This window comes from Protopterus annectens, chromosome 1.part0, assembly GCF_019279795.1.
Source record: "Protopterus annectens isolate FY-2018-M chromosome 1.part0, PAN1.0, whole genome shotgun sequence".
Classification (NCBI taxonomy): domain Eukaryota; kingdom Metazoa; phylum Chordata; order Ceratodontiformes; family Protopteridae; genus Protopterus; species Protopterus annectens.
Genome location: NC_056725.1, coordinates 386,120,271 through 386,136,018, shown reverse-complemented (window position 1 = coordinate 386,136,018; position 15,748 = coordinate 386,120,271). Strand labels below are relative to the sequence as shown.

The window sequence follows — 15,748 nt, the reverse complement described above, 5'->3', positions numbered from 1 at the left end:
ATGTTCCAACTTCTACTATGAAAACACACAATTGCACAGGCACATAGTCCATTTACATGTTTGTTCTTTCCCAGTAGGGTACACTGTGGTTGCATTCTTGAAGCTCAGCACATAACACAGTTTAACAGAACATATAGTTGTCCTACATGTGTAACAAGCATACAAACCATATTATTATTCACAAATAACAGAATTATTTACAAAATTTCAGCTAGCTAGGCTAGCAGCCTTCACAAGCATAAAACAACCAAACTGTAGGCTCAGTGCTTGACAAAAAAAGTTCAAAAGTATTAAAACTCCAGAATTATGAGAATGGTATGGTAGAAGCTAACCCAGGAAGAGTTACAATAAACTATAACATTAATACAGGCATTATGTAGAGATTTACTGTGACACAAGAAATTATAATCTGAAATTACAACTTTACTATACTATTTCTTGTTTACTGAGAAACTTGTTCAGAAAGGAAAAAAATCAATGAGAATCCAAAATAAAAGGAAAGCTCCAGGAAGCAATGCGATTTCAATACAAGCATGCAAGAGAACAGAAAATAAAAGAATGGCTAGTTCTTGTTAATATTTTTCTGGGTGGTGATGTGTCCTCTACTTCAAAAGGAGCAGCAATGGTTCTTGTACTAATGGGGAAAGATCTTCTAGATCTATGGTCATAGAAATGTGTTTTGCTTCTGGATCATGACTGCAGGTGTGCATGATTCTAGCAAAGATACTGCCATGAATATTCGACATTATTAAATCAGTGTGGGCTTATGGAGGTAGGCACACATCCAACATTAACAGAACCCTTATGATTCAAAAGGATATGTTGGACAATAGTATACTAACATCAATAGGTCTAGATGCTGAAAAAGCATCTGACAGACCCAGCTGGGAATGTATGAAGAGAGATTTTGAGGCATTTGGATTTTCACAAACATGAACATTAATATTCAATATCTGCAGAGGAGATCAGGCTAGGGTGGCAGGTAGTGGTGAGCTGTCTAAAGCTAGTCTTACAAGAGGAAGTAGGTTAAGATCTTCACTTTCAGTATTACTATTTACTTTGTATTTAGAACCATTAGCCAGAGGCACAAGATATTCAAATATAATTGTACAAATACTATTAAGAAAATAGCCCTTTTTTGTGGAAAACATAATACTGATTCACGAAATATAAAAAATGTATTTGATAAACTGAAATATTTTACTAGAACAACAAAATATAAAGTAAATGAATGAAAAATAAAAGCTAGTGCAATTATGCCTCAGTACAACTCAGTGCAAAACTTTTTTGTGGGGTCATGACAAGATGACACACTTGAATCTGGTTAAAACAGGACACTGAGTAAGCCGCTAAAGATGTCTTGAAAAAAGTTACTTAAATAAGTAATTTCCATAGTCTTAGTTACAGATACCAACAATAAAATACAAGAGATCAATATGTTTTTGGTCCCACTAGGTTTTTATGTACATCAGGCTTAAACGTAGAGTGATTACAAAGAATATGAAAAAGGACATTAAGTGGCTTATTTGAAGTATCAAAAGGGAAAGCATGCAAAAGGAAAGACTAACAGGAAAAAAGTTTAGTTTTGGACCATCAGATTTAGAAGAATGCTACACGGCCAAGTATCTTAGGTCAGTATATCTGATTGAAGACTCAAAATACATGCCCAAAAGGGGAGAAGCGCTTGACAGGATGTTGTGTTGAAGACCGCTCCAATAAATACCAGTGTCTTTGTTGGGGACACTTGAGATATATCTATGTAGATTGTAATCCCCAAGCGGAGAGCGAGAGCTTGAGTGTAAGAGAGGCTGCAGATTAGAAGATTCCTGGTTGGCAAGGTAAGGAGCCAATCGTCTAGATGGGGAAACACCTGGAATCCTTGCAGTCAAAGATGAGCTACCACAACTGCCATACATTTGGTGAACACTCGGGGGGGGGGGGTGCTGTAGAGAGACCAATTGGCACTGCCCTGAACTGGTAGTGATTGGCTCCCAGCAGGAGGCAGAGAAACCTCCAGAAGCAGTGATCCATCTTTATGTGGTAGCACGCGTCCTGGAGGTCTACAGAGCACATCCAGTTATCCTTCCCTAGGAAGGGAGGAATGGACTGTATCGTGACCATTCGGAATTTTTGAGGTTGATAAATTTGTTCAATAGGCTGAGATCCAGGATTGGTCTCCGGGTCCCCTGTCATTTTTGGCACTAAAAAAAGTACCTAGAGTAAAACCCGGATCCTGTCTTGTCTGGTGGGACTGGTTGGATGACTTTTCCTTGGCAGCTTTTCTATCTCTAGGCTGCCAATTCCCTCCGATTGGGTGGCATATCGTGGGTTCGTTTGACAGGTCTGCGAGTTAAGTCGAAAGGTATTTGGTAGCCTCTCAATATTATTCTCTGCACCCAAACATCGGTAGTAATAAGATGTCAGGCTGGTAGATGCAGAGAAAAACTACCCCTGACAGCTTCCAGAGGGAAGCAATTGGGTGCTGCTCAAGAGCGCTGGTAGGGTCTGCCGGGGAAAGAATTTCTAGCACCCTGGTTATGCAGACCCCCTCTACCCCAAAAGGGACGTTTTCCATATGAGTTCCCCCTTTGCCCCGGGGGGGAATTGTTCATCATGAATGTCACAAAAAGGTCCTTGGGATTTCTTGAATCACATTTTTCCTCCCTTCTGGTTCCTGGAGTAGCACCTCTGGGGGTTGGAAAGGCGTATGCCCACAGCAGACAAGATCTTTCCGTCTTTCTCACTATGTGCAAGTGTGTCTCGTAATTTGTGTCCAAAAAGTCCAGATTCGGCAACAGGTGCATTGACAAAGGAAGATTTAAAGGGGTCTGCGAAGTCATACAACCGCATCCAAGCATTACGTCTCATGACAACGCCTGATAGGGCAGCTCAAGCTGCCCCCTAGGTGGAGTGATATATCAAACGCTTTAAAGGGTTAGAGATGGATTCAAGGGTAGCTAGCTGCGAGGCGACAGTATCACACACCTCATCAGACAGTATTCCACCAAAGAGGAAGACATTTCAGACATTAGGTCTCTTTGGAGACTAGTAAAGTGTGCCAAACAGTTCAGCAACCAAATGACGAATGTCACTGAAGCATAGTTCTGTTTTAGTCTGTCCATGGTACGAGACTCTCTGTTTGGAGGACGGTGGAACTATCTTCTGCCAGTCCCCTCTTAGTGGCCGCCGCCACAACCATAGAATCAACTGTCAACTGCTAGGACCAGTGGGGCTGGTCTTCAGGTGTAGATAGAACCTGTCCCTTGGAGGCCAGATGGAACTTGTGTGTCCGGGGCCTTCCAGGCATGCTGCACAATGAGTTTAACAAGGTCATCTGCCAGCAGGGTCACCCAGGAAGTAGATGGCTGGGCACAGAAGGCCTGCAAGAACATGGATTCCTCAGAAGAAGGGTTATAGGACTTAATCTCCCTGCTGCTTGAGGATTTCGAGAATGCCACCGAATGAGATGTCATCTGGGGAGACCGTGGGGACCCTTCCCCCTCATCACAATCAGTGTCTTCAGTGATAGATTCCTCTGGTGAAACAAGGTGCTTCCTCTTGCACAGTTTCTTCCGGGGTGGCTCCCCATTGGGATCTTCTGAGGAAGACTCCGGAGAAGGGGTTCCCTTCAAAGAGGGTTCTTGTGACTCCCATGCCCAGGGTCCTGAAATAGAGGGTTGGGAGAGGAGCAAGAGAACTGGAAGCCATCAGAGCCGTGGACATAGCACCAGCGAGAAAATAGGTGCTAGGCTAGATACCAAGGCACGGACAGTCCAAGCACTGCTTCAAGAGAGCATCGGTTACACTGGAGCCGATGCAGCAAGGGTGGACAGTGCCAACAGGGAAAACATTGCTGTTGGAACAGAGACAGTATGCACCAGAGGTATCTTGGACTTGGCAGGTATTAGAGTTTTGGAGCTGAAGAAACTGTTGGCACAGTGGCTTGGGATGGTGCCGTAGCAGGTACAGTCATCGAAGCCGATGTCGGATCCAAGGACAGCACCGAAGTCAGTAGTGCCAAGGTCGGAGCCAAAATAGGGGTGAATACCATGGACGGCACCAAGGGAGAAGACACAAAGCCTGGTGCTGAAGAGGTCTGCACCAAGGAAGCACAGAGCTGACTCGTTTCCATAACTTACTGAGATGCAGGAACCAAGTGATTCAGTTTGTCCTTATATTTTTTGGTCTTTGGAGGGGGGAGACCTCCAACCCAGAGACTCCAAAAAGGGTGCCTTGCGTAATCCATTTTTCCTTATGTTTTATGGTCTTTGGAGGGGATGAGACCTCCGACCCAGATAGAGCCTCCGAAAAAAGGGGTCTTGAGTAAACCTTTTAAGATAAGTTTATTATTACATTCTGCTAGGGTACAATTACTAAAACTAGCACAAAAGTCACAGTCAGCTCTAATATGATCCACACCCAAACAGACACAACAAACATGTGTATCCGAGTTAGGCATCTTATGTCCACACTTGTCACACTGTTTAAATCCCAACTTAGCTTTGTCTGACATAGTAAGGCAACAAGGCTATCCTATAGAAAAAATAAGAGAAAATATCAGTGATGTATGTTATTTTAAAAAATACCACTAGTAGAAAGGAAAGGCCTGTCAAAGACAGGAGAGAGGGATAGTACCAATGGAAAAGGGTAGGAAATAGGCTTAGGTTATAAATTACAGTAAGAAAAGGCTAACTTGACTAGAAATTAAATAATTTTGAAGAGAAATGGTCTTAAAATTAACAATTTTCTACTTAGCTTTGAGAGAGATGGCTAGCACGTCTGACTAGGAACACGGCAAATGAGATCTGGAGTAACTAGGAGGGGGCATTATGGGTACGTCTTAGCTGAGAGTTTTTGGCTTGCGCGAGCTGGGAAACGACCGTATCGGTCCAGAGGACGGAACAGAGGTCCTAACTGGCATCTACTTCTCTGAAGTACAGGCTAACACAGAAGGCCTCTGGCTAACAAAGTTCACAGATGACTGCAAACTAGGAGCCATAGTAAAGTCCCCAAATTATGTGGACATCCTACAGAAGGGCCTCGCTTAGACAGATGCCTGGTGTCAAAGCCATGGCCTCAAGCTCAATGCCAAAAAGTGCAGTGTCATCCCCTCTGGTAAAAACTCTGTACCCATGAACTACCACATAGGCAGCAATCTACTTAACACCGAATGTGTGCTAAGAGACCTTGGGACCCAGGTGGACAGTAGTCTCTCCTTTGATAGTCACATCGCCACAGTAGTCAGGAAGTCCTATGTGGCACACATCATAAAAGGGTTCTCATCCAGGAAAAAAAAAAGTCATTGTTTCCCTCTACTAGACCCATTAGAGAGTAAAACACCTCTTTTGGAATGTACCGCACAAGACATCTGCAGCAGCTGGAAAGGCCACAGAAGTACCTCACAAAGAGGATTACTGGACTCAAATGCCCTACACTGACCGCCTCAAACAACTCCAGCTTTACTCCGTAGCATATCACCTACTCTGAGGTGATCTCTGACTAACATATAAAGCTATGTCAAACCCAGAGCTGTTGGACATGCTACACCTAAAGAAATACCAATCACTCCGAGCTACATGCTCCAGGGACCTAAACCTTGTCACCACAATAAACAGGACATGCTGGAGGGATGGATTCCTGTCCCAGAGACTTCTGGAACAGGCTACCCAGCTATGTCAAGCAAAGTTCTTAATTAGCACCCTTCAAGAAAAATCTTGACGAGTGGATGGGAAATAGGAACTACACCCCAGGGATCACTTGTGTCTCTGCTCGACAGCAGCACAAGAAAATAACTTTCTTGGGTGGCGTAAGCCAGGTTACCTTGTTGGCAAGGCTTACGTAGGCCCTTGGGCAGATGGCCTAGTACCTACCTATGAAAGAACAAAGATTTACATCAGATATATTGTTTTGTTTACAATTTGGTAGTTGATTTGGTTCAACTCTAATGAAGCCCAGAATTACTTGGGAAAAAGTGCAAAGTCGGTGATTGTAATAATGCTTTACTTTCTTTTTTTCTGTAATTTTTTTTTTCATTCTTAGACTTTAAAAAAAATCATAGGACTGAGCTCATGAAACTAAAACAGCTTCAGTTTACTTAGTACTACACATACAAGAACTATAGTTCTTACTATGTTAATTTTAAGTAGGCTAGGTGGACATACACCATACAAGCCAAAGTAGAATTTAGCTCATAATAAAATAAAGACCAAATGAAAGTTTGTTCCCAACAAGTAGTTTCTCATCTTCCCAGAGTCTAGGGCTACAAATTAAATTTCTCTACTCTTTAGAAGTTGAAAAGTCAAGAATAGTGGCCACGGTGGTGCAGTGGTTAGCAGTGCCGCCTCACAGCAAGAGGTTCTCTAGTTCGATCCTCGGCTGGGGTGCCTTCTGTGCGGAGTCTGCATGTCCTCCCTGTAGTCACATGGGTTTCCTCCGGATGCTCCGGTTTCCTCCCACATCCCAAAGACATGCTGCAGGTGGATTGGAAACTTTAAATTGGCCCTAGGAGGGAGGGAGGGTGTGTGTGTCTCTTCCGTGGAAGTTGGGCACCAGGCTGGCAACTCGACACTGTAAAACTCCACTGCCAATCATGAGCGGACAGGTGATCCACTGTGGCGACCCCTAACCGGGAAAAGCCGAAAGAAGAAGTATCCAACATATTTCTCACCCCACCCCCCCAAAAATGGTATACCCTTCATCCAGCCTTTTACCTCAATGAAAGCAAATGCTGTCACCCTTTCAAGTGTCCCAAATAAGAAATTTTACAGGATAACCTATACCTACATCCAGTAATTATTACTAAATTGCACTTTTTGCCAAAGCAGCTGTCAACTCTTATAGAACTTGTTTAATTTATTTTATTATTTGCTGACTGGGATAGTCCAACTGGATACATGTCCATTTTCAGCAGAGGCCTGGGGAGAAAAGCTCCAAGATAATAATACACATTGAACATTTAGCAAATGCTAGTTTCAAGCAGATTACAGTCTCAAGCAATATGAGCATTTAGCACATATAGTACTAACTTACTATAAAAACACTTTACAAAACATATTATATTCAAAGTTATATATACATAACATTGCATTCAGGTTTAAGACACACTGAGCAGCACGAATTGTCCCTTCCTGAAATGGTGTGGTAGAAAAAAGTTAGAAGTAGTCGAATATTAAAATACTTAACTGACAAAAATAAGTTGTTCACGAAACTACTTATGGGAACTTATAAAACATTTATTTACCCTGAAATATTGGGACATTTGTCACTTTTCCTGTTTTTTTTTTCCTCTCTCTTAGAAAAGAGCTATAAAAATAGGATTACTACTTAACCCTCTATTATGCAGGCCAATTCTTATCTACTACAGCCCCTTCTAACAGAGCTCATAGGTAGGTACTAGGCTGCCTGAAGGTATTTATAAGCCTAGCCAGAATGTGTTGGCTTTCGCCACCCCCTTAAGATTTGTTCCCTGTGCCTCTGTCCAGCAGAGTCACTGAAGTGATCCCTGGGGTAAACTTGTTTCCCATCCACTCATCAAGGTTTCTCTTGAAGAGGGTTAGCGAGGAGCTCTGCCTAATGTAGATTGGAATCTTGTTCCAGAGCATGGGAAGTCTCTGGGACAGGAATCTATCCCTCCAGCACATCCTATTTATTGTTGTGATGAAGTTTAGATCCCTGGAGCATGTGGCTCGAGGGGATATGGTTTTCTTTAGGTGGAGCACGTCCATCAATTCTGGGTTGGACATGGCCTTGTATGTCAAGCAGAGATCACCTCTAAATAGGCAGTATGCAACCGAGTACAGCTGGAGTTTCTTCAATCGAGCTGCATAGGGCATCTGCTTGAGGCCAGTGATCCTCTTGGTGAGGAACTTCTGTGGTCTTTCCAGTTGTTGCAGGTATCTTGTAAGGTACATCCCAAATGGGGCATTGTACTCCATAATGGGTCTGATGAGTGATGCAGAGAGGGGCCTAATGACCTCTTTTGATCTGGATGCAAACCCTTTTGTGATTAGGTGGGCCACATAGAATGATTTTCTAACCACTTTGGCAATGGGATCATCAAAGGAGAGGTTACTATCTACTTGGGTTCCTGGATCCCTTATTACGTCTTCCGTATTTGGAGGGCTACCACCTATGTGGTAGTTTGTGGATACTTTGTTTTTCCAAAGGGGATGACTATGCACTTTTTGGCATTTAGCTTGAGACCATGGTTTTGACACCAGGTATTTGTCTCAGTGAGATCTTTTTGGAGGATGTCTGTCAGCTGGAGAGTCAATTATAGCCCCTAGTTTGCAGTCATCTGCAAACTTGGTGAGCTAGTCCTCCTGTGCTTGCCTGTACCTCTGAGAAGTATATGCCGAACAGAAGGGGTCCTATAGCCCTGTGGAACGCCACTTGTAACAGGTTTAGAGTCAGACCTAGCTCCTGCAACTCTTACCATGTGGGTTCTGTCTATGAGCCAGTTGGTAACCCATCTCGTGACGTAGGGGTTTATGTTCAGGCTGGTGAGCTTGTCAAAAATACCTGACTGGGGTATAGTGTCTAAGGCCTTTGCAAGGTTTAGGTAGGCTGTGTCGACCACCTTTCCCTCGTCTATAGCCTTGGTAACTGTCTCAGATTTAGGAGGCATGAGCTGCCCTTAAAGCCGAACTGGGTTGGCTCCAGTGTTTGGAGGTTTCCAATGTCTCTGTTAATGAGATCCATGACGATGCACTTCATAGCTTTGCAGACCAAGCTACTCACAATGAACAAAACATGCTGGAGATAGGTTCCTGACCCAGAGACTCCCCATACTCTGGAATAGACTGCCCATACATGTCAAGCAGAGCACCTCATTGGCCCTCTTCAAAAGGAACCTTGAGGAGTGGATGGGAGATGGGAAATTCACCCCAGGAATCATGTCAGTCACCCTGCTAGACAGGGGTCCAGAGAAGTAAATATTGTGGGAAGAAATATCCAGTGAATTGTTATGGCTAAGCTTGCATAGGCCCTAGGGCCATAGCCTTGTACCAACCTATGAACAACCCCCACAAAAAATAAATAAATAATGTTATAAATACACACCTGCTACTCCTAGTTACTAACGTCATTTTTAACTTTCTATCTTTTGACTTTGTAGCCTCCTACTTTAAGAGATTCCTCCAACCCTCCCTTCCATCCCTAGCCTCTCAATTATGCCTCCTTATTCCCAAGCAAATTCAGAGCCCTTACAGAGGCTGGCTACATAGCCATCCTAGTTAAAAAGACCATAGTAATGCGACATAGTAACAAATAGCTCTCAACCAATCACGGACGAATCCAGAAATAACCAGGACACTTAAAACATTAGAACTATTAACAGGGACTGCTAATAAATATGTAGAAACATACTGTCTGGGTTACCACCTGTCCCACTTTGCGAGGGATAGTCCCTGTTTGGGCAGTTGTGTCCTCACAAAAAATTGTAAAAATGGCAAATACCCTGAGATTTTAGGACAAAATTATTTCCTATATTTTATGTAACAGTTGCATAAAAACACAGTTATTCTGCATCTGAAATACCTAAATGTTATAAGAAACAGAATAAAAAAACTAAAATGCTACAAGAATAAGCTTTTATTTAGGCAAAAAAAAGTTATGTTCTATCCTTTGCACTGGCCGTGGTTATGTGTCGGCATGTAAAATCTGAGGTTTGTACCAAAAATGTCCCACTTTAGCCATTTGAAAAGGTGGCAAGCCTAACTGTCTGCAGTTTCTGCATATATATATATATATATATATATATATATATATATATCTCATTAGAAAAATAGCAATAAGCCTCTAAAATGCTTGGCATATGGACGCATTGTTACATTACAAACACTACAATTCTGCAAAGCTGTTTAACACAGTTACAGCATATAAAGACTAGACGCTCGAACTCAAATCATCCCATTACGTTAGCATAAGACAATAAAACCAAGCATAAAAGAAATACAATATCAACAATCCTCAGTAGAGTAGTTTCTCAAAATATTTTAAATAGTTCTAACAAATTAACGCGCAAGTTACATTCCCCTTAGATGAAGACAGGAAGTATAGAAACAAACAAAACTGCCACATATAATTACTTAATAAATGCAATAACACTATCAAATCATTTAAACAACTTTCTTCCTACAAACGCACTACCAACTGAACTTCCACCCAACTCTCCTCCTAGTTCCACTTTCCAGCTGAAAATCACGTCAAAGCGACGCATTGCAGGTACAACTCAACCAATCAAACACTATGTATTCATCCGGCGCTACCCACCACGTAGAAACCGGTAGCTATAAGCGCAACAAAATAGTACCTCTCAACGTAGATTACAGCTTAGATACTTTTTAATGTTTGTTGAAAAATATATTTTCAAACTTATTTTGCAATAGTGCTAATCAATGAGCAGACTGGCGGCTGTTATATTAATATAGTGTTGACTTTTCAGAACATTGTACGCGGATTGATATACTCGAAGGTGATAGGCTTTTATGAGTAGCTGTTAAGAGCTCTTTGAATTTAGTCTGTATTGAATCGGCTATTGGTTAACATTCTGCTCTTTGAAATAATAGTTTTTTTTTAGCGATCATGGTAAGGGGCTTATTTTATGTATATAATAACTGTTTTTTCAAGATACTCATAAGAGGATAGTTTGAAAATTATATATAACTGTTCTTTCAGATGATTACTTGCTTTACTTGTAATGCCTTTTTATTTATTTCTTTGATTAAATATAGCACTGTTTAGCTTAATGCTCTGTGTGGTTTGGAATATTTTGAAGTAGGGATGTAACGCAGTAAATGTGTAGTGTGTGCTGTGTTTTTAAGCAGTGGCTATTCTCTCTGCTTGTTTTCTTTAATGCTTTTATATTTTATTGTATATTAAAGTGCGTAAGAAAACAGTGATGCTGATTATGATTCATTTGTAACGGTTTGGTGGTGCTTATTTAGAATGCTTCCGCTATGAAGGTGTTGTAAACTGTCGTTTTACTGCTGTTGAGGAATATCGTGGAAACGAAATTTGAGTAAAAAGGAGACTATGGGTAGGGATAACATACATACATACATACATATATATATATATATATATATATATATATATATATATATATATATATATATATATATATATTAGTGATTATGTTGGTTAGGCCCTGATCAGTGGTACTGTTAATTATAAATCTGAAATGCTATGTCTGTATGTGATGCATCTGTGTGTTTGGGGGGTATTGCGAAGGCTGTGTAGATAAATGGTTGATGCTGTATTGTTAGGCAGTATTTGTAGCTATAATCTCTAGTATCTTTAACTTGCACGCCTGACTCCGTGGATTTGTTACGGTTACCGGGTAAAGGGAGTGCATATATTTTAGTATTGTGCTACTTCATTATTACATGCATTGTAGAAGTGGAAACTGTTATAACTTTATGCTAAAGCATCCGCCGTAGTGGCGGAAAGCATTGCTTTCCGACTTGTATCTCCAGCATGTGAAGCAAATGGACAAAATGTGGACTAGCTGGTATAATTTTAACTAGAACACTTAAATGATTGTTATGCCTTTTGACTAACTGTTCTAATCAGTACTAGTTAAGATCGCGATTCAAGTAACACTGAATGTGGAGCAACGAATAACTCTCTTTTTGTAAGATTCAAAATGAGTTCCTCTTAATGAGGAAGATACTGTGCTTTGAGATCTTTATGTAAAGCCTTAAATAAATGGTTGTGCAAACAGATTTTCAAGCCCCATAGCGCCCCCCAACACACACAATCTTGTGCTTAACTGTGGTGTTTTAAGAACGAAGCAGTATCGCTCTGGTGTGCATATTCTCAAATCCTTTGTATTAACTATATCCGTCTTGGTGGATGTTACGAGAGTGTCGGTATTTTACATAGTACACCAAAGTAGTATGCCGTTATGGTTGCAAAATTGTAACAAGTTTTATTTTGCATGTGGGTATAATAAAACCAGTTCATCAATTTCATGACTAGAATTGATGGGCATTGCAAGAATGGAGAAATGTATTTTTAGCGGTAGTGCACTAGAAGTGGGCACAAGTTGTAAGTGTAGGTTAGTTAGCCTAAATAGGAATGTATGGCAAAGTAACTATTGTAAGGTAGTACATGCAGAGCTGTCAGTGTGGGGAGTCATGAATAACCAATGATAATTAGTGCTATCAAACTTGAGACATTGACCGCATACGATATAAATTAAGCGTTAGAATGTGTAATTCGTCACTCAAAATTAGTGGCGTTTGGAGTGATTTGAGGGTCCGTACTAAAATTTTAATCTGATGGCCCTAACGATCAGCGATAGTTAAGGTATGGTGAAATACCCTATAAACAACGCAAGTTCAAAAGTCAGCAGGACCCCTTTTTATTGAAAAGAAGTATATTTCCTAACTTATTCCTGTAACTTTAAATAGGACCTTTAATGCGGCGCTAGGCCACAACAATCGGCTAGGTCAAATTGGACCAAAATAACGGTTATAATGATGGGTAACCAATTTGGTATGGACGAAGAGCTGTAAAACTGTAGCTATTACAACCTAGGTTTTACTTCTGCTTAGAACACCACCTTGTTTGCACCAATACAAAATTAGCAGTTCATTTCACGGTACACTTGGTATGGTAGCGCAAAACACTGACCGTCCATGCATACAGGGAAAAAAAAAATGGTTTTTCAGTAGTACAGCATATCTGCTCGCCTCCGTATTAATCCCCCTTTGCTCCAAAGAATGTCACTAACTAGCCTGTAAGCTGGTAACGGTGGTTGTCTGAAATTTGTGTACAGTATTGACCATTAAATCTTTCTGCTGACCTTTGCACATTGTTTTCTTCTACGTACGGAAGCGCGGTTTTGGGAATTTCCAGTTTAGATTATTTTGAAACTGGATGCATCTCAACACAAACGCATGCAGTAAGATTGTCCTTAATTAGTAGGTAGCATAGGCTCTTGCATGATTTACTCTTCTAATAGTATATCAAAATGTCCGTATTCTGTCTGTCTTAACGAAACAAACGCTGGTTAAGTACAGTTGAAGATGCGGTAGATGGTGGTTAGCTTTGTAAAAATACTTGAGCTGTCCTGAATATAAGTTCAGTCGAACATATCGAGCTTAAATGTTTAGAGAACAGTCTAGATTTGTAAGTGAGCACGTGCAACCTCATTAGATGGGGGGAACGTAAATGTCCTGATTTACCTGCCGAAATAGCTGCTTAAATTGCACTACAGTACCAGGCTCCTGAGTGAAACTTGATGCAAAGCCTTGAAATAAGCTTTGTGCGGGTGCCGCCCCCGTGATGTCACTGAGCCTTGTGTTGGTGCCGCCCCGTGATGTCACAGCCTTGTGTTGGTGAGTGACTTTGGCCACGCCCGTTTCTTTTATTCGGATTTGTGTTGTGAATAAATTAGTGACGTGAAGATAGAATATCAATAGAATTCCTCAAATTCTTGTAGACTAGGGTGAGGATGTTTGAACTAGTTGGCCCTTGTGAAGACTCATTCCTGTGTACATGAAGGTGATTTTTTGGTCTATGGAACTGGCAGTTACTTTAACTTCATCTGGTGTCTGACCCCCCCCCCCCAAAAAGGCATTTGTACTTTTGCATACCAACTTTTTTCAATTATGGACAAAGCTAGAAATGGAGGGGTGCACGGAGCGGGTCTATTTCACTGAAATACTATAACGTTGAACCACAAAACATTGAGACCATAACGAAAACCCAACAACATTGAGACCATAACAGTGAAAACCCAACACTAAAACTTAAAATCATGAAAGAACATAACGGTGCGAAATTAAAATCCTCGCATTTCACTCTTAATAGCCCCTACACTACACCTCAAACATAACTAAACTGACAGACACTTTTCAACATTTTCGCAGGGAGCAAGCCCAGATATATCAACTCCCAAGATCTCACTACAGTGAGAAATTTCCAGTTCCCTAATATATTGCAGTCTGCGTACAGAAGATACAAACGTATCTCTACCATCTGTCTATTTTCCTGACAACTGATGCATGCCAAAATAAAAACTTACTCCTACTCGCTTATCCCATCACTTTCCACAACACTACTTCCTCCAAAGCTAATAAATCCATCACTCAAGCTCCACTATTCAAACTGATAATTTACGTTAAACTGCAAAACGTACATCCACCATGTTTTAGTACATATTACAACTTCTTAGTGGTGCACAAAATTAACACTTTAAACTATAACAATGTGATACTTTTTAATGGTATAAGACTCCATTATTTAAACTTTCATTATGTAGTTTCAGTGTTCTAACTCTTCAGTGTTCTGAACTTTTGGTATGGTCTCAAATGCTGTGGTTCAACGTTAAAGTAATCCAGTGTTTTGAAGTAGACCCACAAGCATGCCTCAACATCTTGTAGCAAGAAATCTGGACAAAGCTACAAATGGGGGGGGGGGTTAAAGGCCCCAAAATAGGGACACTTGTTAAATGCTCTGCAAAACTTAGGTTTTGCATTAGCATGTCAATTTTCTGTTTGGAATATGAAGTCAAACTCTGCCATTTTTTGACTTCAGTCCTCAACGATTTGCCACAAAATCTCAATTTTGATAGGCCAGAAATATTGGGCAAAAATCTGATTCTGAACAGTTGCAAGGTGGCTTGGAGGCTTAAGATCAGGGACACTCCTTGCTTGTTGCTAGAACATCAGAGATGCTACATTAGTGTTTACTCTCAGTACTAGTCTTACTTTTCTTAATTTGTCAGTGTCCCATACTGAAAGGCCTGGTCATACCTTCAGTATAATGTCCATGTTAAAACAATCTTAAAGTAAACTAAGGGATTAAATTAACATGTGAGCTTGCTAGTTGAAGTTAATAAGCAATATTAAGTTCCACACTTTCTCCATTTGCTCCACATTGAGAGGTAGCATAAACATTTTGGAGGTGTGGCTGAGAGCTATGAATAATGGCACCTTGTAGAATTTGTATAACTAGTGTACAAAGTAGCGCACTGTATTAGGCTGCTTTATTTTCTAGTATGGAAATGTGTGTCATTCTTGTATGGTGTAATCCATAGTGAAAATTCCACAAGCTTGGTTAAGTTCAGTCTTGGTTAACGTTCAACTTGAGTCTGTTTCCAAGTTGTGCAGTACAATATTTGTTGCTGTTTGGATTGAGTGGGTTGGTAAGGCTATGTCAATGGAACACAAGTTATAAGATGTTGTAGATGTGCTAGAATAGGTAAGGGAGATTACCTTGTCCATACTGAAGTGGAAAATCTAGTTTACTAATACTATAAATTCCAAGAACTGGAGGCCATCTGGACTTGAGCTATTCTCTCTTGTACTAGTAAAGGTAATATTTTTTTGTGGGCTGGTAATGGCTAGTTATGCTCCAATATTCCTGTTTTCAAAACCCAGGATTTTGAAGTGTTTTTTTTTCCCCATTTTTTTGGCCTAGAAGTAAACCAGTTGTGCTCAATTTTTTTTTATAAAGTAGACCTAATTGAATCTGAGAACCAGGATATCTCCCTTTCTTGGATTGTGAAGAGGGTGCATTGGCTTAATGTTGCAGGGGTAGTACCTAGCCATATTTTCCCTTGTCTAATTTCCCATTTAGTAACGTAATTAAGAATAGAGGTTGCTGATGTAAGTGTTCATTTTCAGACCCCCACAAGTATTGAGGATTTTCTTAGAAGCTATTTCCGCCTTTTAATGTCCGAGCCAAGTTGTGGTGCTGCAGTAGCGGTGTCTCCTCCCAGTAAGACGCTGTCCAG

At 40.8% G+C, this 15,748-nt stretch overlaps 1 protein-coding gene across 1 annotated transcript in view; it reads left to right on the top strand.

Moving 5' to 3' along the window:
- Positions 1 to 10,487: 10,487 nt before the first annotated feature.
- CALM2 (calmodulin 2) overlaps positions 10,488 to 15,748 on the top strand; it is a 531,034-nt gene continuing 525,773 nt past the window's right edge. The window contains exon 1 of the mRNA XM_044060244.1: positions 10,488 to 10,587. Within this exon, the coding sequence (XP_043916179.1) occupies positions 10,585 to 10,587 (3 nt within the window). The 5' untranslated portion in view covers positions 10,488 to 10,584. The remainder of the gene's footprint in view (positions 10,588 to 15,748) is intronic.